This window comes from Drosophila bipectinata, chromosome XL (assembly GCF_030179905.1).
Source record: "Drosophila bipectinata strain 14024-0381.07 chromosome XL, DbipHiC1v2, whole genome shotgun sequence".
Classification (NCBI taxonomy): domain Eukaryota; kingdom Metazoa; phylum Arthropoda; class Insecta; order Diptera; family Drosophilidae; genus Drosophila; species Drosophila bipectinata.
In genome coordinates, this window is record NC_091734.1 from 3,058,483 (window position 1) to 3,084,428 (window position 25,946).

Genomic DNA, 25,946 nt, shown 5'->3' on the forward strand with positions numbered 1-25,946 from the left:
CAGAAGGCCCTTCCGAATAATGTGGCACCATTTCGTCCACGGACCTCCAGCTGCGGACCTGCTGTGGTTCCTCCACATATTCCGTCTCGACCCATAGATCAGATGGTACTTCTTGATTCTTCCCGATTATAGCCGATTCCGGCCAACCCCAGCCGAGCTGTCGGAATAACCGCAAATAAAATTCAATTTCGTAAAAGGCTTTTAAGAAATTAAATTCTAGATGTTGCTGATCCGACAGCTCGGCTAGGACTGAACTCTGGATATGTATTTTCTAGAAACCTGCCATTCGAAGGCCTACTTTGATTAAGGTATGTCACAGTATATATTTTAATAAAATAAATTTTAATATTTATTGAATTTTAGATGGAAGGACTTTAAGGACACTTGAGACAGCAGCCAGGAAAGACGCCAGTGAACCGATCCTTGTTAACGCATGTGATTTTTTGTTTGGAGCAACTGTTGAATAGGAAAATAAGGATAATATTAAGGATATCCAAAGAGTAACTATATCTCAGGTCCAATTAGGTCTTGGTTTAAATTTGAAAAACTATATATTATAGTGTCATCTACTTACTCCTCCACGATGGTCTTGAAGGTGTCCGTGCAAATGGCCCGCTTGAGACACTTTCCCTCCTTTCCAAAGTCCACATAGTCCTCGCCGCGTCTCAGCAACGGCAGATACTTCAGGAAAATGGTCTCATCCTCCAAGTTGCGATAGGTGCAGACGGGTTCACTGGCTGTAAAGGACAAAGAGGATAAGGACATAGAGTTAGGAGTAGGAGTCATCTCACCAGCATCAATAACACTGGGCTGGAAAAGTGCCAGTAGCACAACGGTGGACACCAGACAGACGGTAATATGGCGCATCATCATGAGAACGTGGACACGATACTGGATCGACTAAAGCCCGGCATACAACCAGTTTCCTATTTATATCACCTAGTCGGAGATTGCTTTATTTGTTCTCCGTATTTGTTTGCAAATTAGTATCCGTAATTTGCATTTTTCTCAGCTTGATTGAGAGGCCGGACCGTGCCGGACTCGGCTGTGCCATATAGTAGTCTATAGTCTCTGAAGTCTGTATTCAAGCTGGGATTTGAGAAGATCTTGATTTAGTGCCACCAACCGTTGGGGCTTTTAATTGTTTAATTGCCTAAAGGAGGGAATCGGGAAGGGGACACTAGTAGTTCTGGTCTGTTCTCAAAACCCAGACCTAGTTCCCCAAGAAATCGCATAGTTTTATCCATATATCTTTGCCCATTTAAGCAGAATGCCTTCAAAGATTTTTAAAATAATTCTCTTGAAATAAATAGATTTTTTTTAAAGGATTTTTATGTTTTTTTTATGGGATAAACCCTTTGTAAAGTGTTCTCAAAACCCAGACCTAGTTCCTCAAGAAATCGTATAGTTTTATCCATATATCTTTCCCCATTCGTAGAAGATTCTTAAGGATTTTTAGAATAATTCTCTTGAAATTAATAGATTTTTGTAAGGATTTGAATGCTACTTTTACCCTCTATGGGATGAACCCTCTATAAAGTCTAGATTCTTATATATGCCTTACAATTATAGTTATATCTTCTTCATTCCCAACCGATCCTTAAACAAAATACCTTTTAAACAAAAAAGATTTTTAAATCAATGCCCCAAAGTTCTATACTATAATTCTTCATATAAATTATAAAATTATAAAGCGGAATACCTTAAATTAATTATATATTAAAATCTTTTTCAAAACTCTTATAAACTATTGTTTAATTCCTCAGATAACCTATATTAAAACCTTTTTTAAAAATATAGTAAAACAATGATATTTATTATTGAGTTTGAGGGGAAAAAAAACTTAATTGAATAAGAAAACATAGTAGCTAATACTAAGATGGTAATTATGACATCCAGATCCAGCCTAGATGTAGTTGCTCTCCGACTCCTGGCAGACCAGCTTGGGGCAGCAGCCGGGGAAGGTGCGTCTCATGTCCGAGGCGATTTTGCATTTTTCCGTGGGCACGAGATTGTGGCGACCACAACTGAAATAGAGATTCAGAAAACCACATAGTCTCTATCTATAGTCTAGACCGAATATCAGTCTTTGGATACTCACTAGCCAATCTCAAGAACATAGTCCGGACGACAGTAGATCGATTGGCAATATCCTTCGCGATTGATGGGCTTGTAGGATTGTTTCTTGGGTATGGCCTGGTTCAGTTCCTCATAGTAGCACTGTCCCGGATAGTCTGGATGGACTGCATTGCCGCGATAGGTAAGATCCGTTCGGACTGAACCAAAAATGGTAAGGATCACCATAAAAACTGAGCTAAAGATGCAAAAACGCATAATTCAACAATTAATCAAAAAAAATCACAGAAAAAAAAAGAGTTGTTTTTTAAAACTAAAATCTGAATTTTTTAAAATCTGAAATCTGATCCAAAATCACAATCGGACTTGGCTGTTGCGAGCTGTCTGAGCGACTGAGTCAATTACAATTAATTGTTGTTGCTTTTATATAAAATTAATAATAAACATATATGGGTAAGCCAGACTATATACATATTTATCCACAATTCCGGATATACTGAAGGTACTTTCCACATAAAATTATTTAAATATTTACTAATTTATACAAATACTTTTTTATTTCAATTTCAAGAAGCTCTTTTTTTCGTATATGCCAATTTGGAAAAATATTATAATTTTAAAATTATTAATATTATATAATTCATTGGAATATTGTTATATACGATTGTGCCCGCTGGTGTACCTCTGTACATAGATGCCATCTGCGTTGTGGCTTTTGTTTGACGACTACTTAAGGCATCGTCTAGTTTAAATTAATTAAGTCAGCCCTGAAAGCGAGAGTGGTGGGACTAGCCCGAAAAGGGGGCAGGGGGCCGGGCCAGTGGCCAGGTATTGAGTGGGTGGGCTGGGTGGTGAGAGGAAATCCACTGACACGGTTCGAGAAACTGTGGCAAGGTTGCTGTGCCACACAAACAAACACAAACAACGCAATATAGACCGAAAGTAAAGCAAATATCAAAAATAACAATAAAATATTTTGTCGAATTTTTGCAAGGTGCACCCCCTACAATTGTGAGTTTTTGAAACTTCCCACTTTTCTCCCCTTCGGATATGCACGACTTTTTCAACTGATATCCGATCTTAAAAATGAATACCATTCTGGAATCAGTGCTCAAAATGCCTCCTTTCCTCATTCAAAACATTGCTTGAATATCATTTTAAAATTTTTGGAAAATTTCCCTGGGGTACCCCCATGAAATTGTGGGTTTTCTAAACTTCCCACTTTTCTCCCCTTCCGATAAGGACAGCTCTTCCATCTGATATCCGATCTTAAAAATGAATACCATTCTGGAATCAGTGCTCAAAATGCCTCCTTTCCTCATTCAAAACATTGCTTGAATATCATTTTAAAGTTTTTGGAAAATTTCCCTGGGGTACCCCCATGAAAATGTGGGTTTTTCAAACTTCCCACTTTTCTCCCCTTCCGATAAGGACAGCTCTTCCATCTGATATCCGATCTTAAAAATGAATACCATTCTGGAATCAGTGCTCAAAATGCCTCCTTTCCTCATTCAAAACATTGCTTGAATATCATTTTAAAGTTTTTGGAAAATTTCCCTGGGGTACCCCCATGAAAATGTGGGTTTTTCAAACTTCCCACTTTTCTCCCCTTCCGATATGGACAGCTCTTCCCCCTGATATCCGGTCTTAAAAATGAATACCATTCTGGAATCAGTGCCCAAAATGCCTCCTTTCCTCATTCAAAACATTGCTTGAATATCATTTTAAAGTTTTTGGAAAATTTCCCTGGGGTACCCCCATGAAAATGTGGGTTTTTCAAACTTCCCACTTTTCTCCCCTTTCGATATGCACAACTTTTTCAACTGATATCCGATATTAAAAATTAATACCATTCTGGAATCAGTGCTCAAAATGCCTCCTTTCCTCATTCAAAACATTGCTTGAATATCATTTTAAAATTTTTCAAAAATTTCCATGGGGTACCCCTATGAAAATGTGGGTTTTTCAAACTTTCATTTATTTTAAAATTTTTTGAAAATATCCAATCTTGCCTCTTTTCTCTTTTAAGACGTGGATCAGAGGTCTTAGATCTTCCCCAGCGTTCTTTCTTAATTGGGTTTCCTCGTATTCGATGGCCCATCATTAATCTATGGCTTCTATGAAATAAGGTCCACGTTTCTGAAATCATTTGGATTATTTAATAAAATTAATTTATTTCCAGGAAATTCCAAAAAAATGAGATTTCTTGGGAAAAGGCAGCAATTGATAAGGAACTCTCGTGCTCTCAAACACAAAGACTCTTCATTTAATTGACACTTTAGTATTGTTAAGTTAGTATGTATGATTTTACACATTATATTTTTAAATTTATACTGAGGTATATTGATTTTTTGAAATTTTATGAAACCGAAAATACTATCACTTTTAATACAGAAGGATAGAAGGAGGTGAGTATCAGATATCATATATAGTCGGGAAAGTAGCTTAATGGTTTCCTTCCATTTTATCAGTAACAAACCAGATGCACTCTAAAACGTATATACCCTCTGATAGAGCATTCCAATTCTTATGTATTCGTTTAAGATTTTTTTTTAGGAATTTTTTAATTGGTTCATGGGACGAAGACGTTAAATTGAGCTGACAAATCCATTCGAAGATCAGTTCACATTTGAAAGTCTTGAAGAACAAGTTGGAATACCACCGCCACCAGTCATGAAGAAAGTGGCTAGTCTTGTGCTCGTCCTGGCTCTGGGACTTGCCGTCGTTGAAGGTGAAAACCAGTCTCCTACTCATACCCGACCAGGAGGAAGTTCGCCAAATCTCCAAATCGCCAACGGCCTGAAAAGCTTAATAACCATCATATCCGAATACAAGAGGCAAATCCGCACAAAAGTTAGACTGCCGGAATTGCAGGACGCAATCGAGACGATTGACAAGTCTATGTTGGGCTACCAAGGCATGGCCAGTACGCATCTGGATGGGTTGCGTACCCAGTTCAGTACGGCTCGTCTCTCTTACGAGCGGTGCGTGGATCCGATCTTTGAGTGGTGCGTTTCGATCAAACCCACCATCAACAGTTTCCTCGCCTTCGCCAATGACACAAGCATTAAAGCCTCAGATAGGAATCTTTTTTGGGATATATTAGCCACCGGCCTGCAGAATGGTCTGATTACGGCATACGACTCACTATCCAGACTGAGTCTCTTTGAGAGCCAGGCAAATGATGTGGCACGTACACTGAACCTGATGAATAGGGATCTCAAATATGATTTTAATCAAAAAAAAATTCAACTAACGAGAGAGGTTTCCTCTATAAATAAGGCTCCAGTAAACTGGAACATGATCATTGAAAGGATATTTAAAATCATCGTTGAATTCATGAATCAACCTAGTGGGAACATATTTAGTGAGCTTTTCACCACCAACCATTGGAGTTGTATCAAACGGGAAAAGATTGCATCCAAGCAAACGGAAATGGAGATAATCATTAAGTTCTTCGATATAATGATGGATAAGCTATCGAACGCCGGCCGCATTGCCCACGAAGTCAAGGTGGGCCTGGATGCTGAGCAACCGAAACTGGCAGCCGTCATTCCCCCCCAAATGGTAAGTGAAAGCCACCTATTAATCGATCTATTAATTATATTCAAGGATATATATTCGTTGCAGGATATTGTAGTTTTATTTGGCAACGAAGAGGTGCGTCAAAATTTGGACCCGATCATTATAGATTTGAAGAACGTCTGCACGGAATACACTACCCTGCGTTTGTCTGCCACTCAAGGGCACCGATCACGAAGACCGTGGATAGATTACCCGCCACTATATCCCATTCAGCAACATCCAAAGGAACCTTCACCAGGTGGCGGAGCACAAGAACCAAGTGGATATAATGGAGCTGACCGGGGACAAGAAGGACAAGGATATGTCCAGCAAACGCAATATAATACGAATGTACAATCGACACCAGCACCAGGTAGTAAGAGTGGTAGTTCTCGTCCAGCCAGACTCCCAGAAGGTGTCCAAGGAAATCAAGGCTTAGAAGGACAAGGATATATCCAGCAAACGCCATATAATACGAATGCCGGACTCCAAGGAGGTGTCCAAGGAAATCAAGGCTTAGAAGGACAAGGATATGTCCAGCAAACGCAATATAATACGAATGTACAATCGACACCAGCACCAGGTAGTAGGAGAGGTAGTTATCGTCAAGCCGGACACCAAGGAGGTGTCCAAGGAAATCAAGGCTTAGAAGGACAAGGATATAATGTACGGATGGAGGTACAGCCGATTTTTAAAGGACAAGAAGAAAACCAGGGAAACGACAATTTGAAGAACGAAAATAAAGAATTGAAGGCGGAAGTGGAAGCACTAAAAGAAAAATTAAGTTTGGCAACAAGGACTAACCATAACCAGGATACAAGATATACCCAACGATCAACACAATCCGGCAATACAAGTCCGACAGGATATCCGTATAACAAATAACCGAATATTATTTTTTTTAGAATATTGTAATTCATGTGAAAAGTTAGAATTCGAAATAAAAACATTTTCCTATTAAAGTTCGAGACTTGGAATTCAATCAGTTCTTAACGGTGGCTTTTCCAGGTGGCTCTAATAAATAGGAATCTTCCACAAATAGGTATACATCCTGACCCATAGGTTCACCACTATGTGTTTCCCCTCCAAACTCCTATCCCGCTCCAATCATCAACATCGTATCGACCTCTGGGGGCACAGTAGCAGTGATACGTGAAAGCTGATAAGTCAAGAGCATCGCCTCACCATACAAGTGATCCGCTATACCGCATTCCAGATTCCAAAATCGAGCGAGACGATGTCCGGTTCTCTCTGGGAATTCCTATTGATCTGCAGCCTATTTTCGGCAGTGACGGGCAATGGTCTGAGTACCCAGTATCGGGGCAAAACCCAGCATCCCGACTTGCCGAATCACTGCATCTACGAGGAGCTGGACTTGACCGTTCCGCTTTACGGTTCGGCTTTGCCCACCGGCTATCGGGGCTACTGCGTCAAGGCCATGTGCACCGAGGACTACCTGCTGATGATACGACAGTGAGTAATGAGGATTGCTGATGGACTTAATACCGTCTCTAAAAAAAACGGTGCTTCATTTCAGCTGTGATCCAATGCCGTTCCCACGGAGTGGCTGCCACTTGTCCGCCGGCAACTTTGAGCTCCAGTATCCCGAATGTTGTCCCCAGATGGAGTGTTCCAATGGAGTCTAAGATCCAGGTCGCCTATATTACAAGTTCCCATGTCTTGCCTACAAAAATATATACATAAATAAATAATATTCTGAACTAAAAAGACGAAATTATAATAATCGCCTATATGGCCCCTCAGAGATCTTGACCTTTCCAATCTAATCACTGATGAGCCAAATATAGCTGGCATCTGGGTGGCGGAATGAGCGATCGTTCGATCAGTCCGATCCATAGCTCGAGAAGATGCAACCGGTGACGTTCGTACTCTGCCTGGTGGTGCTGGGCGCTCACTCGCTCCTGGTGTTTGGTGGTTAGTCCTCTTCTCTCCCAGATGGTTCTTAATCCTTGATCTAATCCTCCTTCTTTCAGCCGACTGTGAAATAAGCGGCCAGAAGCTGAACAAAGGAGATTCGTACAAGCCGCCAGAACGCTGCGTTAAGCACACCTGCCTGGGAGCCCCGACCCGAATCCAGACCTCGATGTAAGTAACTAGGCCGTAGCGGAAGGGACTCCACATAATCCACTCTCTTCTCCCCTATCCAGCTGTCCCTCGGAGGCCACCTTGAAGCCCTGCAAGCTTGTGGGCGATGTCTCGAAGCCCTTTCCGGCCTGCTGCCCCAAATATGAATGCTAGATGTCCTTTAATGATTACAAATTTATAAAGATGCTTCAAATACATACTTGATAACATTATAATCCTCCATAGCCATCGATTGGATAAAGTTGTTGTTGTTTTTACAAAAAAAAAAACCAAAATTGCGCATTTATTTCGATTTTGGTTTGGTATACAGGCTTGAACTTAGTCGTATTTGCTCGATTTTATACATATATGTATGTATGTATATATATATAGTAATATAGTAAATATTACAAGTTGTGTTGTTCTATGTGTATACATATATAAATATTCTCGTGTGTCAATTGCCACTAAATTTTGCAGGTTCACCCATTCGCTTGGACATGCACATTGTTTTCTTGCATAACAAGTATATATATGTATACATATATCTCTCTGCTTAACTACATATGTATATATATAAATTTTTTATTTGAATTTGTATAGTTTTCTAAAATAAGAATTAGGAGCAGGAGCAGGAGGAGGAGGAGGAGGAGGCTTAGGCAGCACAGGCAGTCAGGCGGCAGTGCAGGCATTGAGGATCATAGTTGGTAACTCCACCACCTCCTCCTCCTCCTCCTCCGCTACATCTACACTCGCACAACACATTCACACACACAAAAGCACACAGGAAATGTATCTTAGCACTATGAATATATATAATATTTGTATATATATATATGGTAAAAAGGGAACAAATCCGTAGCTATATCCGTAGCGATAGAGCTTCGGATTTGGCTAGATAACTCTCATGTTCCAGCTGTAACCGATTGTAACCTGAGCTAGTCTAAACATTCTTTAACTATGGTCCATTGGCCTCATTAGCCAGATTAGTTCAATACGGGTTAGTACATATCCTTACAAGTTAGTACACATTGCTAATCTTAATTGGGTGATTGGGGATTGGTATCGATCTCACTGAATCGGGCAGAACATCGGGCAGGCCCTCCTACTGGCCATCAAAATAAAATTCAAAATATTCTTCAATTCCATGGATAAATATGTTAAATATATAAATAATAATCTGATATATATTTGCACTACAAGTTGAGATTTTTTGGGAAAAGCCCTTAAACAACCGGTGAATGAATGAATTATCCTGCAAAATAAAGAGAGAGCCTTCTGGGCCGATGATGTCTTTTTTTTTTCAAATATTCTTCTGAGGAACTACTCCCGATTTCTTTCCATCCAAAGTGAGATGGGTTGGGATGTGGATTGGGACGGGGGATTTAACCTAATCCGGCGACGCCAGCTGCGGCACCAGAGACTCCTCCTCTCATTGTCGCGCCGCACGCTCCGTCTCCATGAGGCACTCACGCACCAGGATGCGGGCATGGACAATGCCGCGCTTCAGCCGCTCGGTGGAGCTGCGCGAGCCTGTATATGTGGGCCGAATGTCGCGGCCCATCTCCTCGATAACGGCCAGCAACTGGGCGTATTTGGTCAGACCGTTGCCGGGTCCCAGGGCCGGCAAGCTGGCCGTGGAGGTGAGCGGCGTGGTTATGTTGGCCGACGTCTGGGTGGTGACCACCACCGGCGATGTGGACGGTGGCGGGTACTTCAACTGGGATGAGCTCAGGTTAAGGCCCATGTTGTTGCTGTTGTTCGAGCTGGATGACGAGCCGAGACCGGCGCTCGAGTTGCGGGCTCCGTTTGTGGCGGCGGCGATATTGGCCAGCGATAGGGCAGCTGCAGCGGCAGCCGCCGGTGTGGCTGTAGTGTTGGACTGTTGCTGGAGCAGGGCCAGCTGGGCTTGCAGGAATTGCGGGCTGTATTGCAGTGCGGCGACAGCGGCAGCCGCAGCTGCATTGGCCGCGGCCACCGAACTCTGCTTGCTGTAGTCGGTACCGCCACCGCCGCCGCCGCCGCCGCCACTGGAGCGATCACGCTTACCACTGGAATAGTCTGTGGCCGATGCCCCGCCGGAGCCAGAACTGGAGCCACGAGAATGATGAATGGCCGATATCTGGATCTGGGGCTGTTGTTCGCGCTGTTCCCGCTGCTGTTGGTAGTTGTAGAAGTTTTGCACTTGCGAGCGGGGTATCGGTGTCACCGTGACGTCACTCAGCTTGGACTCGACGGCCTGGATGTCCATGATGTCCATTGCTGTTGCTGCTCTTCTTATTGGTATTGTTGCTGCAAAAACCAGTACCGTTATGAATGTTTTCTTGATCTTGGATGTTTTCTTTCACGTCACTCACCTTGTGTTCTTTGGCAGTTTGGAAAACCCTCCGACTATATGTTTGCGGGTTTTTTAATCCAGCAATTTACGCTTTCCTTTTTTTACGCACAAACAAAAATCTATTGCAACCACCACCAACACAAATCGACACACACACTCACACGCACGGTGTTACAGTTAAGTGTTGGCAGCGTGGGAAGATGCAAATACCAGAAAAAATACCAAAACTATCAGTCAGCTGCAATCGGTTTAATTTTCGTTTTTCTTATTGTTATGCAACTAGAAAGCTTTTAATTTTTGTATTTTAATAACTAAAGTTTGAATTTTATTATTTTCTTTTGAAATTTCATTATGGGAAAATAAAAAATATTTATTTTTCAAAAACAGCTGATGCGATTTTAAACTTTTTTTTTGAGTATTGGAAAATACCGATGTAATTTACAACAAAATAAAGTTTAAACTGATATCTCTTTTAATACTATTTAAAACTTTTTTTAACGGAGATAATTAAAAGGGATCATGATTCCTATACCCGTAAAAATCTTCTATTCCTTTAATTTTTAAAGTCACTCTTTTACATTTTCAAACGCAACGGTTGATTACCAACACTGGGCAGCGGCGCGGGCAGTGTTGGAAAATGGCGCGTAATTGTCATGACAGTGTGGCGAAAAACAATAGCGAAGAAACTGTGAAACTACAAAACTCTGCTGTTGACATCTGGTCGCTTTGTGAAGCTATTTCAAACCCTTTTCGTGATATTTCGTTGTGATCGGTTGCAAAATCCCTTAGTAATCTTATGGAATGTGTTATTAAATTGCAGCGGTTGGGATAGCAGCAGTAAAGGTGAGCGCAGGCAGAAGCAGATTGCAAAAAAAAAAAAAAAAAAAAAATTCACTTACATTTCCGCGACCGTCTGTTTCTGCATCGGTGTGAGCGCGTCTATGTATGTGCGTGTGTGTGTGGGTGCCCTGTGCATGACGTAAAGCGGGTAACGTAACGTTCGTAACGCATCTAATTAGCCAAAACGTAAGGCATTGATTAGTTAGCAATGCTATATTTCGAATTTTATTTATTTTTTGTTTGTTATTTTTGTTGTATTTGTACGGACAGCTGCATATGTGTCGCTATGTGTGGCGCCGCAAAAGCGGCGGTCAGTGTTGTACAGCGTCGCGATGAATCCCCCGAGAACCCTCCCGCTCATATCTTCCCAACCCCCTAAGCTTGGTAACCTATTAGGTTTTTTTTTTGTTTTTTTTGTATTTAAACTTCTTGGCTGTTTATTTTGTTATTCGTTGCCTGACGCGACCAAAGCGACAGTTGGCATTTGAATTTCCTGCAAAAACACACACACACACACACATGCACACACACACATCCAAAGAAAATTTAACTGTTAGGAAATTTGAAAAATATTTGTTTGAAAGGTGAAAATTTTTCAATCTAGTAACATTTGCCAGGTGTGTGATTTGTATTCGGAAGTAGGAGATGTCGAGACAGCAGTAGTTCAAGTGAGTTCAAGCCTTTCACAAAACATATATATTTTCGGTCAGGAGAAAAATTTAGAATTTTTTTTTTTTTTTTTTATGAAAACTATATATTGCAGACAATATAGTCATTCTTGCACTAGTCAAATACTGGTCCTCCCATTAGTAGTAAATAGTGCTAGCCAGGCAGTGCTATGGGAGATCGCAGACTGTAATCCCGAAGACAATTCGCTGAGATAACACTCATCCACTGAATAATCCATCCACTCACTCACTCCATTGGCAGGATCGCAACAGACGACCAGGAGGAAGCACCAGGAACAAGTACTACTACATAGCAGCATAACCAAACGCCACTAACAAGAAGCAAGAAGAAACGATTACACAGATCAAGAGATATACATATATATATACAGATACCCAGATTACAGATACTCTGAAAATCCAGATCCAGATTCAGGTGGAGAGAGGTTAGAGACGATAATTATGGACATGATTACAGTCGGGCAGAGCGTCAAAATTAAGCGCACCGATGGACGCGTCCATGCGGCCGTGGTGGCGGTGATTAATCCGTCTGGCAAGTGCATCACCGTCGAATGGTACGAACGGGGCGAGACCAAGGGCAAGGAGGTGGAACTGGATGCCATACTGACCCTCAATCCAGAGCTGGTGCACGATACTGTTGAGCAGCATGCCGCGCCCGAGCCAAAGAAACAGGCAACAGCACCGATGAACCTGTCGCGCAATCCCACACAGTCGGCCATTGGCGGCAATCTGACCAGCCGCATGACCATGGGCGGCAATCAGCTGAACAAGATACACGAGACTGCGGCATCGACATCGTCATCCACCGGGTCAATCGTGCCGCATCCATTGGGCCATAGTAATGGTAGCAACACCAATACAAGCACAAATACCAACACCCACATCAGCACCACTAATCCAAGCACAGCCATCAATTCGAGCAGCAACACCACGGGATTGCAGCGGCCACGCTATACACAGTCGGTTGGAGCCGTTGGCCAACAGACGCGCATCGCGTCCGCCGTTCCCAACAACACATTGACCAGCCAGCAGACGTCCCTGAGCTCGGGGGCGACGGCAGCGACTGCCGCCTCACTGAGCAGCAACAATACGTCACAGGGCGGAGCACGCCGATCGCACGCCCTCAAGGAGGTGGAACGTTTGAAGGAGAATCGAGAGAAACGTCGCGCCCGCCAGGCCGAAATGAAGGAGGAAAAGGTGGCGCTGATGAACCAGGATCCGGGCAATCCCAACTGGGAGACGGCACAAATGATTCGGGAATACCAGAGCACACTGGAGTTTGTGCCGCTGCTCGATGGCCAGGCGGTGGATGATCATCAGATCACCGTTTGTGTACGAAAGCGTCCAATCAGCCGCAAGGAGGTCAATCGCAAGGAGATCGATGTGATCTCGGTGCCGCGCAAGGACATGCTCATCGTCCATGAGCCGCGCAGCAAGGTCGACCTCACCAAGTTCCTTGAGAATCACAAGTTTCGTTTCGATTATGCCTTCAATGACACCTGCGACAATGCCATGGTGTACAAGTGAGTATCCAAATTCCTTTCATTTACTATGTTCGATTGGTTTTATGTTTAAAAAAAAAACCCGAATTCCAATACTGACCATATGTGGAGGTGTTGTTAGCCAGTCTCTAAACTGGAAGCCTGATATTGGCACATATATTGTTGACATATTGTTTGTATACCGAGTCCAAGTCCACTGACATATATTGGGTTTTGGATAATCATAGTAGAGCTAACTAACTATATAGATTAGCTTTAGTTAGTGGCTTTTAATAATATAAGGATAATAATGGTTTATATTTAGTTATAGCTTCAGAGGATCTCTGGTCGGCAGGATCATCTCTTATTCCAAGCTCCGGGAAGATGCCTAGTCTTAGACTCTTAAGCTCCTTAATCGCTTTGATTATTTTATTGAAAATTAAGTCCGACTAAGGCTCTTTTAGGTCTCATACCTAGGAACCTAGGATGAGGACTATATCCAGGAAGATGGTGTACATATTTCAGACATTTCTGTTGAAAAGTATTACCTTTTTTAAGGCCTACCATGTCTTACAAGACTAATATCTTCTTTAGAAACCCAGTTCTCTAGAGAACCCTACCTCCTTATAGATAATTCTTCTTAAAAATCAATCAAGATTTCACTAAAAACAGCTGAAATACATCTGTTTTGAAAAAGACCATTTTGTCCAGAGCTGGAACATCTGTTTCTCAGCCTACTATACTACTCATCATCTGTGGCCAAGCGAATCATTCACACGACTAATATATGTATTCATGTGGAGCACCGATATGCCCACATATACATGCAACCGCAACCCGACCAAACTCAAAAAGCAGTCGCTCCCAAAATAGCCAAGTTTGTATGTGACTCTCATGACTAACCCCCAGACTATATTATAGTCTTGGCAAGTAGCTTCTGGCCCGGCACTTGGCTTCAATTGAATTAAATCAGTAAACCTCCTCCGACTGCCCCCTCCTAACACTCTCTCTCTTATTTCCGGCTCTGCGCATGAGTCAGTGGCTAAGACCAGTCTGGAATCGGTAACGATACCAAGGCGAATGCGTCACGTAGTCATATATACGTCACGTAACGTCACTTCGAACTGGAGAATCTCCCCGTGAAACCTAAACCTGATTAATTAATCCCAAAAAAATGTATCCCATCCTCCAGATACACAGCCAAGCCACTGGTGAGGACCATCTTCGAGGGCGGCATGGCGACGTGCTTCGCCTACGGCCAGACCGGATCCGGCAAGACGCACACCATGGGCGGCGAGTTCAACGGCAAGGTGCAGGACTGCAAGAATGGCATCTATGCGATGGCCGCCAAGGATGTGTTTGTGACCTTGAATACGCAGCGCTATCGCTCCATGAACCTGGTCGTTTCGGCCAGTTTCTTTGAGATCTACAGCGGCAAGGTGAGTTGACTTTTCTGAACTGAGAGAGAGATATGATGAGTGAGAATGATTCTTTTTGGGGCAGGTCTTTGATCTATTGGCGGACAAACAGAAGCTACGCGTCTTGGAGGATGGCAAGCAGCAGGTGCAGGTGGTTGGCCTGACCGAGAAGGTGGTGGACAGTGTCGAGGAAGTGCTGAAGCTAATCCAGCATGGAAACGCCGCCCGAACATCCGGCCAGACGTCGGCTAACTCGAACTCATCGCGCTCGCACGCCGTCTTCCAGATCGTGCTGCGTCCGATGGGCTCCACAAAGATACACGGCAAGTTCTCGTTCATCGATTTGGCGGGCAATGAGCGCGGCGTGGACACGTCCTCGGCGGATCGCCAGACCCGCATGGAGGGTGCCGAGATCAACAAGTCGCTGCTGGCGCTAAAGGAATGCATTCGCGCCCTCGGCAAGCAATCGGCCCATCTGCCCTTCCGCGTCTCCAAGCTCACCCAGGTGCTGCGCGACTCGTTCATCGGCGAGAAGAGCAAGACCTGTATGATTGCCATGATATCGCCGGGACTCAGCTCCTGCGAGCACACGCTCAACACGCTGCGCTATGCGGATCGTGTCAAGGAGCTGGTGGTCAAGGACATTGCCGAGATAATGGGTCCCGGCAGCGACAACGACATTGTCGAGGTCATGGACGACGACGAGGAGGAGGAGAATAATCCCGTTCTCTCGCACGTACAGCAGGTCCAACATCCGCACACACATTCACAGAACTCGGTGGGTCAGTCGATGAACCAGCGTGGCGGCGGCAATGGCTCTCATCATTCGGCTTCTGGCCTCCACAACAATAACAACAATAACAAGAACGGAAATGCTGGCAACATGGACCTGGCAATGTTGAGTTCGTTGAGCGTAAGTATTACTTCCATAATTCTAGCTCTAAGTAGGAGTAGGAGTAGGCTTTGGAAGGCAATCCCAACCATCTACATAGGCCTTGGGTTTGCCTTCCAAGCCGGTTCAAAGCTGGGGATCTCATTCTGTTTGGATTTCCGGGTCGATCGGTCGTTACGAAGCGTCACTCTCCTTCTCCGTAATGCCAAAATTTCCAAAGAACCCTTGCTCCAACGTGGCGGTGTTCCAGCCCCGCGGCTCCCAGACCGATCGTTGCCAAATGCCGACCACCGCGCCGTATACCAAACCTCGTACTCTACGCTCCGTTTACGGTGCCACCGGACCCGGTCGTGTCGACGCCAATGCGGCCGGCATCATTATGATGACTCGCGGACGAAACGGTGGCCTGGAGCGGGAGCCGATGCCAAAGCCAATGGATCAGGTAGTGGAGAATCCAACGCGGGTGTGGAACAGCAACAAGCCAAAGAAACCGAAAAGCTACAATGTGTACGCGAAGCAACCGGCTCCGGGCAAAGCACCATCCTCACGAAAGGTCAGCAAGCCACCGAAGCCGTGGGTGAATCCTCCGTATCCGTTTCATCGGGACCGGGCAGAGAGGCAACGCAGCACTCGGGATCGCAACTACGAGACTTTCTACGTTCCGTTCGAGGAGAACAGCGTTGTGGCGAAGCCGCATCTCCAGGGATTCTTTGTGCCGCTGGATGATCAGAAGGGGCTGCCGATTATGCCGATTCCTGATCCATTGGCGGAGGTGAAACGCCATCAACGCTACTTGAAGCGCTGCACCCAACGCAACGAAGCCGGCTCCGGCCCTGGGAAGGATCAGGCGATGGAGGAGCAGCAGGGGCTGTACCGGGCTTTCCAGAAACTGCGTCCGGCCGGAGAGCGGTACAAGTTAAGGATGCAAACGGCGCAGGAGATCGATCAGATGGCCAGCCTTATAGCGAGCGTCAAGCAGCATCTGGTGGACACGGAGGAGCCGATGTCCGTGGAGGATGTGCCGCCGCTGCCGCCACCGCCGCAGTTTGCGGAGGAGCAGCGCCCCCGACTGGAGCGCAGCAAGACCAGCACGGTCTTCTCCACCTACAACTGCGACCAGGTGCTGTACGAGTATGCCTGCCAGTTGCCGTTCGTTCGCGATCCATCCGATCCCAAGTCGATCCGGCCCAAGGCCAGATCCTAATCCTTGCAAGGCTCCTTGTTTATTTTGTTACTATCCCTGAACTGATGCAGGAACTTTATGGTTTTATGCTTCGAATTGTTACTCAGATCGGTGAACTCGTTGGGTGATGGAAAGGTATAATGTAGCTCTCTTGGGATACTCCTCCTCCTCCTCCTCCTCCTAAGCCTTAGATTTTATATAGACTAACCAACTATTTGTCCTTTGCAGGAACATGAAATGTCAGACGAGTTGATTGTACAACATCAGGCCATCGATGATCTGCAGCAGACCGAGGAGATGGTGGTCGAATACCATCGCACGGTGAACGCCACACTGGAGACCTTCCTGAACGAATCGAAGGCGCTGTACAATCTAACCAACTATGTGGACTATGACCAGGAGGGCTACTGCAAGCGCGGCGAATCGATGTTCACCCAGTTGCAGGACATTGCCATTCAGTGCCGCGACATGATGGCCGAATACCGCACCAAGCTGGCCAAGGAGGAGATGCTGTCGTGCAGTTTCAATTCGCCGAACAGCAAACGTTAGGCAGCCCCTCCTAAGCTGGCTGGCACTCCGGGATATGTTTCCAAAATCGTTTCTGGTCAACAAATCAATCCCCCTTCCTCACTTCACTTCTTGAAAATTTGTTCTGGCTTCTGGCTTCTCTAGTTTATATTTATTTTTTTTTGTCGTTTCAATCCGATGATCTCCAGAAGCAACACCATTCCCACCACTCCTTCTGCTCGTTTCTCGGTCTGTCGAGTGGGTGGGAGGATGTTGGTTGGTTGATTGGTTGCCTGGACGATTGTTGGAAAATTCTACTCAAAAAACAAGAAAATGGAAATGATAGCAAATGGAAATCAAGATGCAAATCAAACGCAAATCGGAAAAAATGAAATCAAGACACATCCATAAAGAAACATCCAAGGACTCAAGGACTGCAGAACTGACCGAATGACTACACTACTACCTATACCCATGATACTATGCTGGAACATTGTCGTTAGACGTCAGATAGACCAGAGAAGGCCAGAAGTAACCTCTATATATATATATAGATGTGTGTTTAAAATGAGAAGCAACAAAAAGAAATATCTTCACTGTATTTTTCCCCAACCCCATTTGTGGGCATTTTTACCGATTTGTAGTCTTGGCATATGAATAAAATTTCTGCATCAGTTCTACACGAGGTGTGTTCATCCATCCATCATCCATCTATTCCCCAGGCTCTCCTATCCCTCCCATCTCTCTATAACTCTTTATTTTTGAGATCTTAAAAACCAAAATAGTGAAGAGGTTGCGATTATTATGATTTTTATTGCAGTCTCGATAATACTTTGTGAAAGAAAAAGACATTTACTATATATATATATTTTAATTACTATTACTTACTATCTCTTACATACTATTTTACTATTTACACATATAATATGAGATTCCATTTATGATAATTTATACCTTTATATGCGAATTATTTCCATTTGAAAGTTTCTCGTTTAAATGCCACGGCACACATTTAACTATTATGAATTAATTGCGTATTGTATTTATTTAAAGGCCACAAACAAAAAAACTGTATTTAATTTGTATTAATTTATTAAAAAACAAACAAACACACACACAAAAATGATGAAACACACTGCACCAAATCCAATTAAACCATAACTATAATTAATGATATACTATATTCTTTACAATTTTTCTATATAAATATTTATACAAAAATCGAACTGTAATCTTTGCCTGAAAGTTTTCCCATTGTTTCCTCAACTGATTTTCTGATATACATACTATATATATTTACTTACTTATTATAATTTATAATGTATTTTTTTTTTTTAAATTCGTATTCGTATTCATTTTAAGCGACTTTTGGTGAAGAAGAATTTAGAATGCAAACCCCAAATATCTTTGCTAATATTATTTTGAAAGATTTGATTTGCATTTCATTTTGTACTAATATTTATTATATTTTTAATTATTTTTATACAACTAAAAAAAAACGAAAAAGAAGATAAAACTATCTAGAAAGCAAATCAAATGAAAACATAACCAAAACACACACACGACCACACCGCTTCTACTGCGTTAAAAAGTAAAAAAAAAATTAATTAAAAAATAAAAAATATAAAGTTGTAACACTAAAATCGTACCCCAAATAGCTGGGGGCGTAGTAACCTAGCCTTATAAATAAAAAAAAAAACCATTAATAAATCAAACAAAAATGAAAATTAAATGAAAAAAAGTATTTCGAAAATGAAGAAAACATACTCACGTGCTTCTCCTAAGGTATTTATCCAGTCAAGGCGTTTAATTAATTCTTTTTTTTTATGTTTGTTAATGCATTTTCTTAGAGCACTATAAATGATAAATAATAAATTATAAATTGTAATGGATAAATGCTAAATGATAAAGCATCAGACGAATGACAACAATTTTTTTTAATCCACTAAATGCGAGTTTTTAAAACGAAAAAATGTTAATACGAAAAAAATGAAACTGAATAATGAGTGCTTCGATATTATGCAGTATAAATAAAGTGTTAGGACTTGGACTCTAATAATGTATTATTAAATATAAATATTAATTTATATTGTAATAAACGTGAACATACACAACTAAATTTAACATTAAAGATGTGTACAAGAAAACTGAGTGGTTTTTTTTATTTTTATACCCTTGCAGAGGGTATTATAATTTTGCTACTTTTGAAGATAGAAGCTTGGGACTTTTTTAGGTAAACTATATCCGATGCTTGCGATATACATCCGGCTTTAACTTCAAGGATATCGGGATATCGGGTCCGCCCGAAGTTAGCTTTCCTTTCTTGTTTTTTTTTTTTTTTTTTTTTAATTTTTGACGTGGAAGGGAATACGATTAGTTTTATTCAATTTCCATATTTTATTTCAGCACTAACTTCGAAACAAACAAAATATAAATTAATAAATTATACATTTTTTAAATAAACAGGATATGGGATAAAATTAATGTTTATTGGACAACAATGCTTTTAAGAATGAATTGTACAAATGGATTTTATTAGTTAAATTAATAGATTCCATAGAAATATATTTGAAAAACCTATTTTCCTTATCTAACATTTTTTGGTTGGGTTTTCCCAACCAAATTGGGTTTTTTTTGGGTTTTTAAATGGATTTTCTAATCAATTTCTAAGAAGAATATAAAATTTAATTTTGGAATAATGGGACAGTTCACATTAACAATTCTTGAATAAATTTTTTGGGTATAAATACAATCAGCATCAGTCAGATCTTGAACAATTGGCAGTGCATTTATTCTTCTTGAACAATCATGGGAAAGTATCCTTCTGCAATCCTTGTGGCAACGGCACTGGCATTTTGTACCTTCTGTCCGTTATTTGTCACATCAAAAGAATGTCATGTCGACCGGAAGGAGGAGTTTGAGGAGCCGCGTCCGATATTTGTCACGTCCATTAAAACCGAGGAGATTATAATCAGAAAAGGCATACAAAGTTTGTCGAATATCATGGTGAAATATCAAAACGAGTTCGACCGGAAGGTGAAGTTTGTGCAGCTGCAGAAGGCCATCGATGAGATCGATACAGCCATGGTGGGATACCAGGGCAAAGCCAAGGATAAGCTGCCACTGATTCGATCATTAAACGACGACGCCCGACTCACCTACGGGAACTGTGTGGCTCCTGTCTTCGAGTGGTGCATCGCCATGAAACGCACCACCAACTACTTTATCCCCTACATTGACGCCAAAGACCTGTCGGAAAAGGAAAAGAAAGAGATCTGGATCATGACAACGGATGCTCTGGATTCGGGCATCAATAAAACCCGAAATTCTTTGACACTCCTTTCCGAGGTCCAGTACAAAACTGCTGCCCTCAAGAATCTGTTTAAAGCTATTAAGCACGACATCAACGACGATTTCGTCAAAAAAAAGGACGAACTGGTGAACATTTCATTACTTAGATTCCTTGAATACTTGTGTGAAAAGATTTGGCATCTGATTACAGGACCGATTGGTAAAGCACTAGGCATAATGAATGCCACGAGCAAATTTGAAACAATTGAGGATCAAATAAATATGGTTGAATGTTTCTTTGGTAACTTGACCCTAAAGATTGAGAATGCCACCGAAATAGTGAAGGATATCGAGAGTGCCCTGGTGGAGGACAAAAATAATCTGCACGAGCTCCGAGGACTAGTTGATGGCGCCAATATTGTAAGTTTTACTACCAAAAAAAATAATAGGTTTATACCCGGTACTCTAGGCTATAACAAAGTCAGCTGTTTCTGCTGATTAAGTACCGGGTATAACTACCTTTGTAGAAAGAGGATTACTTTCTTGTTCAATACTATAATTTATATTTTTGTTTAAATTCTTTTATTTTAGAACAAAAAAGTATTGTTGATGGAGGCCCCGTTCATTCGAGCCAGCTTCATTCCAGACATCCAGAATCTCCAGAATGCGTGCACCGATTACGTGGAGTGGCACTCATCCAATGCTCCCCTTTATGAGAAGATCAAGTCTAGGGCCCGTCGAGCAGCCTCCTCATTCTGTGAAGGCCAACGGTCAAAGGCAAAAGGCATGTTGGCCGAGTCAGGGTCTTCGAACTCCACACAATCTCAGAAATTGGGTCTCATCCTCGACCAAATGGATTGTGGTGGCTATATTCCTCCATATTCCGTGGAGCGATTCCAAAAGTGGAGGGAATAAACAATAAAGGTCAAACAAATAACTATTCCTTAAGCTATTCCTTATAAGGTACTCCGCTTGAGAATCGGATAAGAATTGGGGAAGATATAGCCATCCCTGTGGACCCTATAGGGGAAAAACCCATTTTCAAGGGATCCCCTCACGAAAAATTGACAAAAAATCTAAAAAATATTTTGTCTCAGGATTTTGATGCAGAATGGTGGCAAATCGATCCAGAAATCGTTTAAGGTACTCCTCTTGAGAATCGGATAAGAATTGGGGAAGATATAGCCATCCCCGTGGGCCCTATAGGGAAAACCCCCATTTTCAAGGGGTCCATCAGGAAAAATGGACAAAAAATCGAAAAAATATTTTGTCTCAGGATTTTGATGCAGAATGGTGGAGAATCGATCCACAAATCGTTTAAGGTACTCCGCTTGAGAATCGGATGAGAATTGGAGAAGATATAGCCATCCCCGTGGGCCCTATAGGGAAAAACCACATTTTCTAGGGGTCCCATCAGGAAAAATGGACAAAAAATTGAAAAAATATTTTGTCTCAGGATTTTTATGCAGAATGGTGGCAAATCGATCCAGAAATCGTTTAAGGTACTCCTCTTGAGAATCGGATAAGAATTGGGGAAGATATAGCCATCCCCGTGGGCCCTATAGGGGAAAACCACATTTTCTAGGGGTCCCATCAGGAAAAATGGACAAAAAATTGAAAAAATATTTTGTCTCAGGATTTTTATGCAGAATGGTGGCAAATCGATCCAGAAATCGTTTAAGGTACTCCTCTTGAGAATCGGATAAGAATTGGGGAAGATATAGCCATCCCTGTGGGCCCTATAGGGGAAAACCACATTTTCTAGGGGTCCCATCAGGAAAAATTGACAAAAAATTGAAAAAATATTTTGTCTCAGGATTTTTATGCAGAATGGTGGCAAATCGATCCAGAAATCGTTTAAGGTACTCCTCTTGAGAATCGGATAAGAATTGGGGAAGATATAGCCATCCCTGTGGGCCCTATAGGGGAAAACCACATTTTCTAGGGGTCCCATCAGGAAAAATTGACAAAAAATTGAAAAAATATTTTGTCTCAGGATTTTTATGCAGAATGGTGGCAAATCGATCCAGAAATCGTTTAAGGTACTCCTCTTGAGAATCGGATAAGAATTGGGGAAGATATAGCCATCCCCGTGGGCCCTATAGGGAAAACCACATTTTCTAGGGGTCCCATCAGGAAAAATGGACAAAAAATCTAAAAAATAGTTTGTCTCAGGATTTTGATGCAGAATGGTGGAGAATCGATCCACAAATCGTTTAAGGTACTCCGCTTGAGAATCGGATGAGAATTGGAGAAGATATAGCCATCCCCGTGGGCCCTATAGGGAAAACCCCCATTTTCAAGGGGTCCATCAGGAAAAATGGACAAAAAATCGAAAAAATATTTTGTCTCAGGATTTTGATGCAGAATGGTGGAGAATCGATCCACAAATCGTTTAAGGTACTCCGCTTGAGAATCGGGTGAGAATTGGGGAAGATATAGCCATCCCTGTGGGCCCTATAGGGGGAAACCCCATTTTCAGGGATTCCCTCAAGAAAAATGGACAAAAAATCTAAAAAATATTTTGTCTCAGGATTTTGATGCAGAATGGTGGCAAATCGACCCAGAAATCGTTTAAGGTACTCCGCTTGAGAATCGGATGAGAATTGGGGAAGATATAGCCATCCCTGTAGGCCCTATAGGGGAAAACCACATTTTCTAGGGGTCCCATCAGAAAAAATGGACAAAAAATCTAAAAAATATTTTGTCTCAGGATTTTGATGCAGAATGGTGGCAAATCGACCCAGAAATCGTTTAAGGTACTCCGCTTGAGAATCGGATGAGAATTGGGGAAGATATAGCCATCCCTGTGGGCCCTATAGGGGAAAACTCCATTTTCAAGGGGTCCATCAGGAAAAATGGACAAAAAATCGAAAAAATATTTTGTCTCAGGATTTTGATGCAGAATGGTGGGGAATTATACTATATAGATCAGCACTATATCCCGATTACCACGGCCATGGAGTATGGAGCGTTGCCAGATCGTTGTCAATTAGAGGTGTGCAGACAAACTTGCAAAAAAAAAGCTAGATTTCTTAAAAACTTTATACCTAATGAATTAATAATTTTGCTTGAAAATAATTATAATTAATATTATTTGTTACTTGAATATTGTTTATTAATTCTTGTGACTTATGTACTTATTAAAAACAGCTAAATAAAGCGGGAAAATAGCCAAGTGGGCAGCACTATATTCAAGTGACGTGGAACGCTAGCAATGCTCGAGCGTGTAAACTTCGCTGCTGGATTTGAATTAAATTGCTACTGCCGGATTGCTGGATAGCTGAAATGTTGGACTTTGTGGTGGTATTCACGAAGGGCGGCGTCGTACTGTGGAACTCCAAGTCCAATGGGAACACCACTAGCCCGCCGGAGAGCACTTTCTCTTCCTGCATCAATGGCCTGGTCCGTGGCGTGATCCTGGAGGTGAGTGTAACCTGTTATTGTTGACTGTGTGGCACCGAAATAATATATCCAACATACAGGAACGCAATACGGAGGCCAAGTACTATGAGGAGGACCATCTGGCTGTGCAGTTCAAGCTGGACAATGAACTGGATTTGGTGTATGCAGCCGTATTCCAAAAGGTCATTAAGCTCACCTACCTGGACAGTTTCCTGGCCGAAATGCAGGTGGCCTTCAGGGAGAAGTTCGGCGGCATCCCAGCCGCTGGACGTTTGTCGGAATCGTATGACTTTGATCGGGAATTCAAACGCGTCCTGAGTGCCGCCGAAGAGGCATCCGCCAAGCAGGTGAAGGCACCCAAGGCTATGCGCTCCTACAACGAATCACAAAAGTCTAAGAAGACCGTTGCCTCGATGATCCAGGACGATGGCAAGAAGCCAGTGACGGAGAAGCGGGTAAACATACAGGAGACGCAGCCACAGCAGCAGGCACCGTTGTCGCCGCGCTCCAAGGAGGAAATCATAGCCGAGAACAGGCGCAAGCTGAGGGAGAAGCTGACGCCCACCAAGAAGACCTCGCCGGGCGACACCAAAGCCAGCAAGCCCTCGGCCAGCGAAAAGGCGGGTAAGAAGCCACGCGTCTGGGATTTGGGCGGTAATTCCAAGGATGCTGTGCTGTTGGACCGGTCCAAAGATACTCCCGAGGATGTACAGTACCAGAGCATCAACAGCGATGTAAGCTACAGTCTATTTGTGCTCGTATAGTGGCCTAATCTCGGTTTTTTTCGGTTTTTTCAGCTGGTGGGCACCATGCAGGGCGTGATTCCTGACCTGGACGTGGAGAGCGAGGATGACGAGGCCAACGGCACCGAGTGTAGCGACGAGGAGGAGACTGAGGAGCTGGTGCAGTCAAAGAAGAACAAACGTGGCGGCGGCCTGCTATCGTACTTCAAGGGCATCGTTGGCGCCAAGACCATGACGCTGGCAGAGCTGCAGCCGGCGCTGGAGAAGATGCGCGACCATCTGATATCCAAGAACGTGGCCGCCGAGATAGCGGCCAAGCTGTGCGATTCGGTGGCCAGCAGTCTGGAGGGCAAACAAATGGGCACCTTCGACAGTGTCGCCGGACAGGTTAAGGAGGCGCTGACACAGTCGCTGGTCAGGATTCTGTCGCCCAAGCGGCGCATCGACATCATACGCGATGCCCTGGAATCGAAGCGGAACGGTCGACCCTACACCATCATCTTCTGCGGCGTGAACGGTGTGGGCAAGTCCACCAACCTGGCCAAGATATGCTTCTGGCTGATTGAGAACGACTTCAACGTACTGATCGCCGCCTGTGACACGTTCCGAGCCGGAGCTGTGGAGCAACTGCGCACCCATACCCGCCATCTAAATGCCCTGCATCCGGCCACCAAGCACAACGGCCGCACCATGGTCCAGCTGTACGAGAAGGGCTATGGCAAGGATGCGGCCGGCATCGCCATGGAGGCCATCAAGTTCGCTCACGACACCAAGGTCGATGTGGTGCTGGTGGACACTGCCGGACGGATGCAGGACAACGAGCCACTGATGCGTTCCCTTTCGAAGCTGATCAAGGTGAATAATCCGGATCTGGTGCTCTTTGTCGGTGAGGCTCTCGTGGGCAACGAGGCGGTGGATCAACTGGTCAAGTTCAATCAGTCCCTGGCCGACTACTCCTCCAACGAGAATCCGCACATCATTGACGGCATCGTTCTCACCAAGTTCGATACCATTGACGACAAAGTGGGCGCTGCCATCTCGATGACCTACATCACCGGCCAGCCCATTGTCTTTGTGGGCACCGGCCAGACGTATGCCGACCTGAAGGCCATCAACGTGACCGCGGTGGTCAACTCGCTGATGAAATAGGACGCAACTCATCCATCCTGTTAGGCTCCCCACTATTCCAATCTTTGTTTACATGCTCCCATCTAATCTACCCTAATCCCTTAGGGCAACAATTAAATATAGAGCACCTTTGTCCATTTTGTTTTGTTGGAAATATATCAGATTATATATATTATCGGGGTTTTATGTTCCATTTTATTTTTTTACAATTAAAATGATTTTTTTTATTAAAAAAAATATGGTTTCTATTATTTTTTAATGAGGGATCTATGATGACCAGCCCATAAACCCAATAAATCTCAAGAA

General features: G+C 43.2%; 9 protein-coding genes across 12 annotated transcripts; 6 read left to right on the forward strand and 3 right to left on the reverse strand.

Annotated features, from left to right (window-relative positions):
* Positions 1-348: 348 nt before the first annotated feature.
* On the reverse strand, positions 349-893 carry LOC108120534 (uncharacterized). Its single transcript, XM_017234248.3, has 3 exons — positions 792-893; positions 575-737; positions 349-456 (listed from the first exon to the last, which is right to left on the reverse strand). Exons 1-3 carry the CDS (start codon positions 871-873, stop codon positions 375-377), a joined length of 327 nt encoding a protein of 108 aa, XP_017089737.2. The 5' UTR covers positions 874-893; the 3' UTR covers positions 349-374.
* A 902-nt stretch (positions 894-1,795) lies between these two features.
* LOC108120527 (uncharacterized) lies at positions 1,796-6,927 on the reverse strand. The gene is made up of 3 exons (XM_017234240.3): positions 6,826-6,927; positions 2,102-2,314; positions 1,796-2,027 (listed from the first exon to the last, which is right to left on the reverse strand). The coding sequence occupies exons 1-3, from the start codon at positions 6,849-6,851 to the stop codon at positions 1,907-1,909; spliced, it is 360 nt and encodes a 119-aa protein (XP_017089729.3). The 5' UTR covers positions 6,852-6,927; the 3' UTR covers positions 1,796-1,906.
* LOC108120524 (uncharacterized) lies at positions 4,273-6,540 on the forward strand. The gene is made up of 2 exons (XM_017234237.3): positions 4,273-5,643; positions 5,707-6,540. Exons 1-2 carry the CDS (start codon positions 4,750-4,752, stop codon positions 6,523-6,525), a joined length of 1,713 nt encoding a protein of 570 aa, XP_017089726.2. The 5' UTR covers positions 4,273-4,749; the 3' UTR covers positions 6,526-6,540.
* On the forward strand, positions 6,878-7,337 carry LOC108120526 (uncharacterized). Its single transcript, XM_017234239.3, has 2 exons — positions 6,878-7,113; positions 7,178-7,337. The coding sequence occupies exons 1-2, from the start codon at positions 6,878-6,880 to the stop codon at positions 7,284-7,286; spliced, it is 345 nt and encodes a 114-aa protein (XP_017089728.2). The 3' UTR covers positions 7,287-7,337.
* Positions 7,338-7,437: 100 nt separating this feature from the next.
* ssp7 (short spindle 7) lies at positions 7,438-7,978 on the forward strand. Its single transcript, XM_017234241.3, has 3 exons — positions 7,438-7,575; positions 7,635-7,746; positions 7,809-7,978. The coding sequence occupies exons 1-3, from the start codon at positions 7,509-7,511 to the stop codon at positions 7,897-7,899; spliced, it is 270 nt and encodes an 89-aa protein (XP_017089730.2). The 5' UTR covers positions 7,438-7,508; the 3' UTR covers positions 7,900-7,978.
* A 912-nt stretch (positions 7,979-8,890) lies between these two features.
* Positions 8,891-10,374, reverse strand: CDK2AP1 (CDK2-associated protein 1). The gene is made up of 2 exons (XM_017234238.3): positions 10,083-10,374; positions 8,891-10,017 (listed from the first exon to the last, which is right to left on the reverse strand). The coding sequence occupies exon 2, from the start codon at positions 9,983-9,985 to the stop codon at positions 9,158-9,160; it is 828 nt and encodes a 275-aa protein (XP_017089727.2). The 5' UTR covers positions 9,986-10,017; positions 10,083-10,374; the 3' UTR covers positions 8,891-9,157.
* A 352-nt stretch (positions 10,375-10,726) lies between these two features.
* On the forward strand, positions 10,727-17,753 carry Klp10A (kinesin-like protein 10A). 4 transcript variants are annotated; one of them, XM_017234224.3, is made up of 5 exons: positions 10,727-10,906; positions 11,834-13,115; positions 14,266-14,512; positions 14,577-15,404; positions 16,795-17,753. In XM_017234224.3, the coding sequence occupies exons 2-5, from the start codon at positions 12,034-12,036 to the stop codon at positions 17,113-17,115; spliced, it is 2,478 nt and encodes an 825-aa protein (XP_017089713.1). In that variant the 5' UTR covers positions 10,727-10,906; positions 11,834-12,033; the 3' UTR covers positions 17,116-17,753. The 4 variants fall into 4 exon arrangements, with proteins under 4 accessions (XP_017089713.1, XP_017089716.1, XP_070137977.1 ...); XM_017234227.3 differs by lacking the exon at positions 10,727-10,906 and adding an exon at positions 11,457-11,571; XM_070281876.1 differs by lacking the exon at positions 10,727-10,906 and adding an exon at positions 11,496-11,571 and having other exon boundaries at positions 11,667-13,115.
* Positions 17,754-19,754: 2,001 nt separating this feature from the next.
* LOC138926245 (uncharacterized) lies at positions 19,755-21,283 on the forward strand. The gene is made up of 2 exons (XM_070279650.1): positions 19,755-20,784; positions 20,956-21,283. Exons 1-2 carry the CDS (start codon positions 19,882-19,884, stop codon positions 21,277-21,279), a joined length of 1,227 nt encoding a protein of 408 aa, XP_070135751.1. The 5' UTR covers positions 19,755-19,881; the 3' UTR covers positions 21,280-21,283.
* A 2,267-nt stretch (positions 21,284-23,550) lies between these two features.
* Positions 23,551-25,877, forward strand: SrpRalpha (signal recognition particle receptor alpha). Its single transcript, XM_017234201.3, has 3 exons — positions 23,551-23,790; positions 23,850-24,503; positions 24,567-25,877. Exons 1-3 carry the CDS (start codon positions 23,653-23,655, stop codon positions 25,659-25,661), a joined length of 1,887 nt encoding a protein of 628 aa, XP_017089690.2. The 5' UTR covers positions 23,551-23,652; the 3' UTR covers positions 25,662-25,877.
* Positions 25,878-25,946: the final 69 nt, after the last annotated feature.

Bases quoted from the DNA above. Each gene is read 5' to 3' on its own strand.
- SrpRalpha (XM_017234201.3), top strand. From the start codon at position 23,653: ATGTTGGACTTTGTGGTGGTATTCACGAAGGGCGGCGTCGTACTGTGG. The intron at 23,791-23,849 runs GTGAGTGTAACC...TCCAACATACAG, and splicing joins TCCGTGGCGTGATCCTGGAG to GAACGCAATACGGAGGCCAA. The intron at 24,504-24,566 runs GTAAGCTACAGT...CGGTTTTTTCAG, and splicing joins ACCAGAGCATCAACAGCGAT to CTGGTGGGCACCATGCAGGG.
- LOC108120527 (XM_017234240.3), bottom strand. From the start codon at position 6,851: ATGCGGTATAGCGGATCACTTGTATG. The intron at 2,315-6,825 runs GTGAGGCGATGC...TTGCATCTTTAG, and splicing joins TATAGCGGATCACTTGTATG to CTCAGTTTTTATGGTGATCC. The intron at 2,028-2,101 runs GTGAGTATCCAA...TCTCTATTTCAG, and splicing joins TATGTTCTTGAGATTGGCTA to TTGTGGTCGCCACAATCTCG.
- Klp10A (XM_017234224.3), top strand. From the start codon at position 12,034: ATGGACATGATTACAGTCGGGCAGAGCGTCAAAATTAAGCGCACCGAT. The intron at 14,513-14,576 runs GTGAGTTGACTT...TTTTTGGGGCAG, and splicing joins TTGAGATCTACAGCGGCAAG to GTCTTTGATCTATTGGCGGA. The intron at 15,405-16,794 runs GTAAGTATTACT...TGTCCTTTGCAG, and splicing joins CAATGTTGAGTTCGTTGAGC to GAACATGAAATGTCAGACGA.
- LOC108120526 (XM_017234239.3), top strand. From the start codon at position 6,878: ATGTCCGGTTCTCTCTGGGAATTCCTATTGATCTGCAGCCTATTTTCG. The intron at 7,114-7,177 runs GTGAGTAATGAG...GCTTCATTTCAG, and splicing joins TACCTGCTGATGATACGACA to CTGTGATCCAATGCCGTTCC.
- CDK2AP1 (XM_017234238.3), bottom strand. From the start codon at position 9,985: ATGGACATCATGGACATCCAGGCCGTCGAGTCCAAGCTGAGTGACGTC.
- LOC108120524 (XM_017234237.3), top strand. From the start codon at position 4,750: ATGAAGAAAGTGGCTAGTCTTGTGCTCGTCCTGGCTCTGGGACTTGCC. The intron at 5,644-5,706 runs GTAAGTGAAAGC...TATTCGTTGCAG, and splicing joins CCGTCATTCCCCCCCAAATG to GATATTGTAGTTTTATTTGG.
- ssp7 (XM_017234241.3), top strand. From the start codon at position 7,509: ATGCAACCGGTGACGTTCGTACTCTGCCTGGTGGTGCTGGGCGCTCAC. The intron at 7,576-7,634 runs GTTAGTCCTCTT...TCCTTCTTTCAG, and splicing joins CTCGCTCCTGGTGTTTGGTG to CCGACTGTGAAATAAGCGGC. The intron at 7,747-7,808 runs GTAAGTAACTAG...TCCCCTATCCAG, and splicing joins ACCCGAATCCAGACCTCGAT to CTGTCCCTCGGAGGCCACCT.
- LOC108120534 (XM_017234248.3), bottom strand. From the start codon at position 873: ATGATGATGCGCCATATTACCGTCTGTCTGGTGTCCACCGTTGTGCTA. The intron at 738-791 runs GTGAGATGACTC...TGTCCTTTACAG, and splicing joins GCCCAGTGTTATTGATGCTG to CCAGTGAACCCGTCTGCACC. The intron at 457-574 runs GTAAGTAGATGA...CCTATTCAACAG, and splicing joins TTCAAGACCATCGTGGAGGA to TTGCTCCAAACAAAAAATCA.
- LOC138926245 (XM_070279650.1), top strand. From the start codon at position 19,882: ATGGGAAAGTATCCTTCTGCAATCCTTGTGGCAACGGCACTGGCATTT. The intron at 20,785-20,955 runs GTAAGTTTTACT...CTTTTATTTTAG, and splicing joins TAGTTGATGGCGCCAATATT to AACAAAAAAGTATTGTTGAT.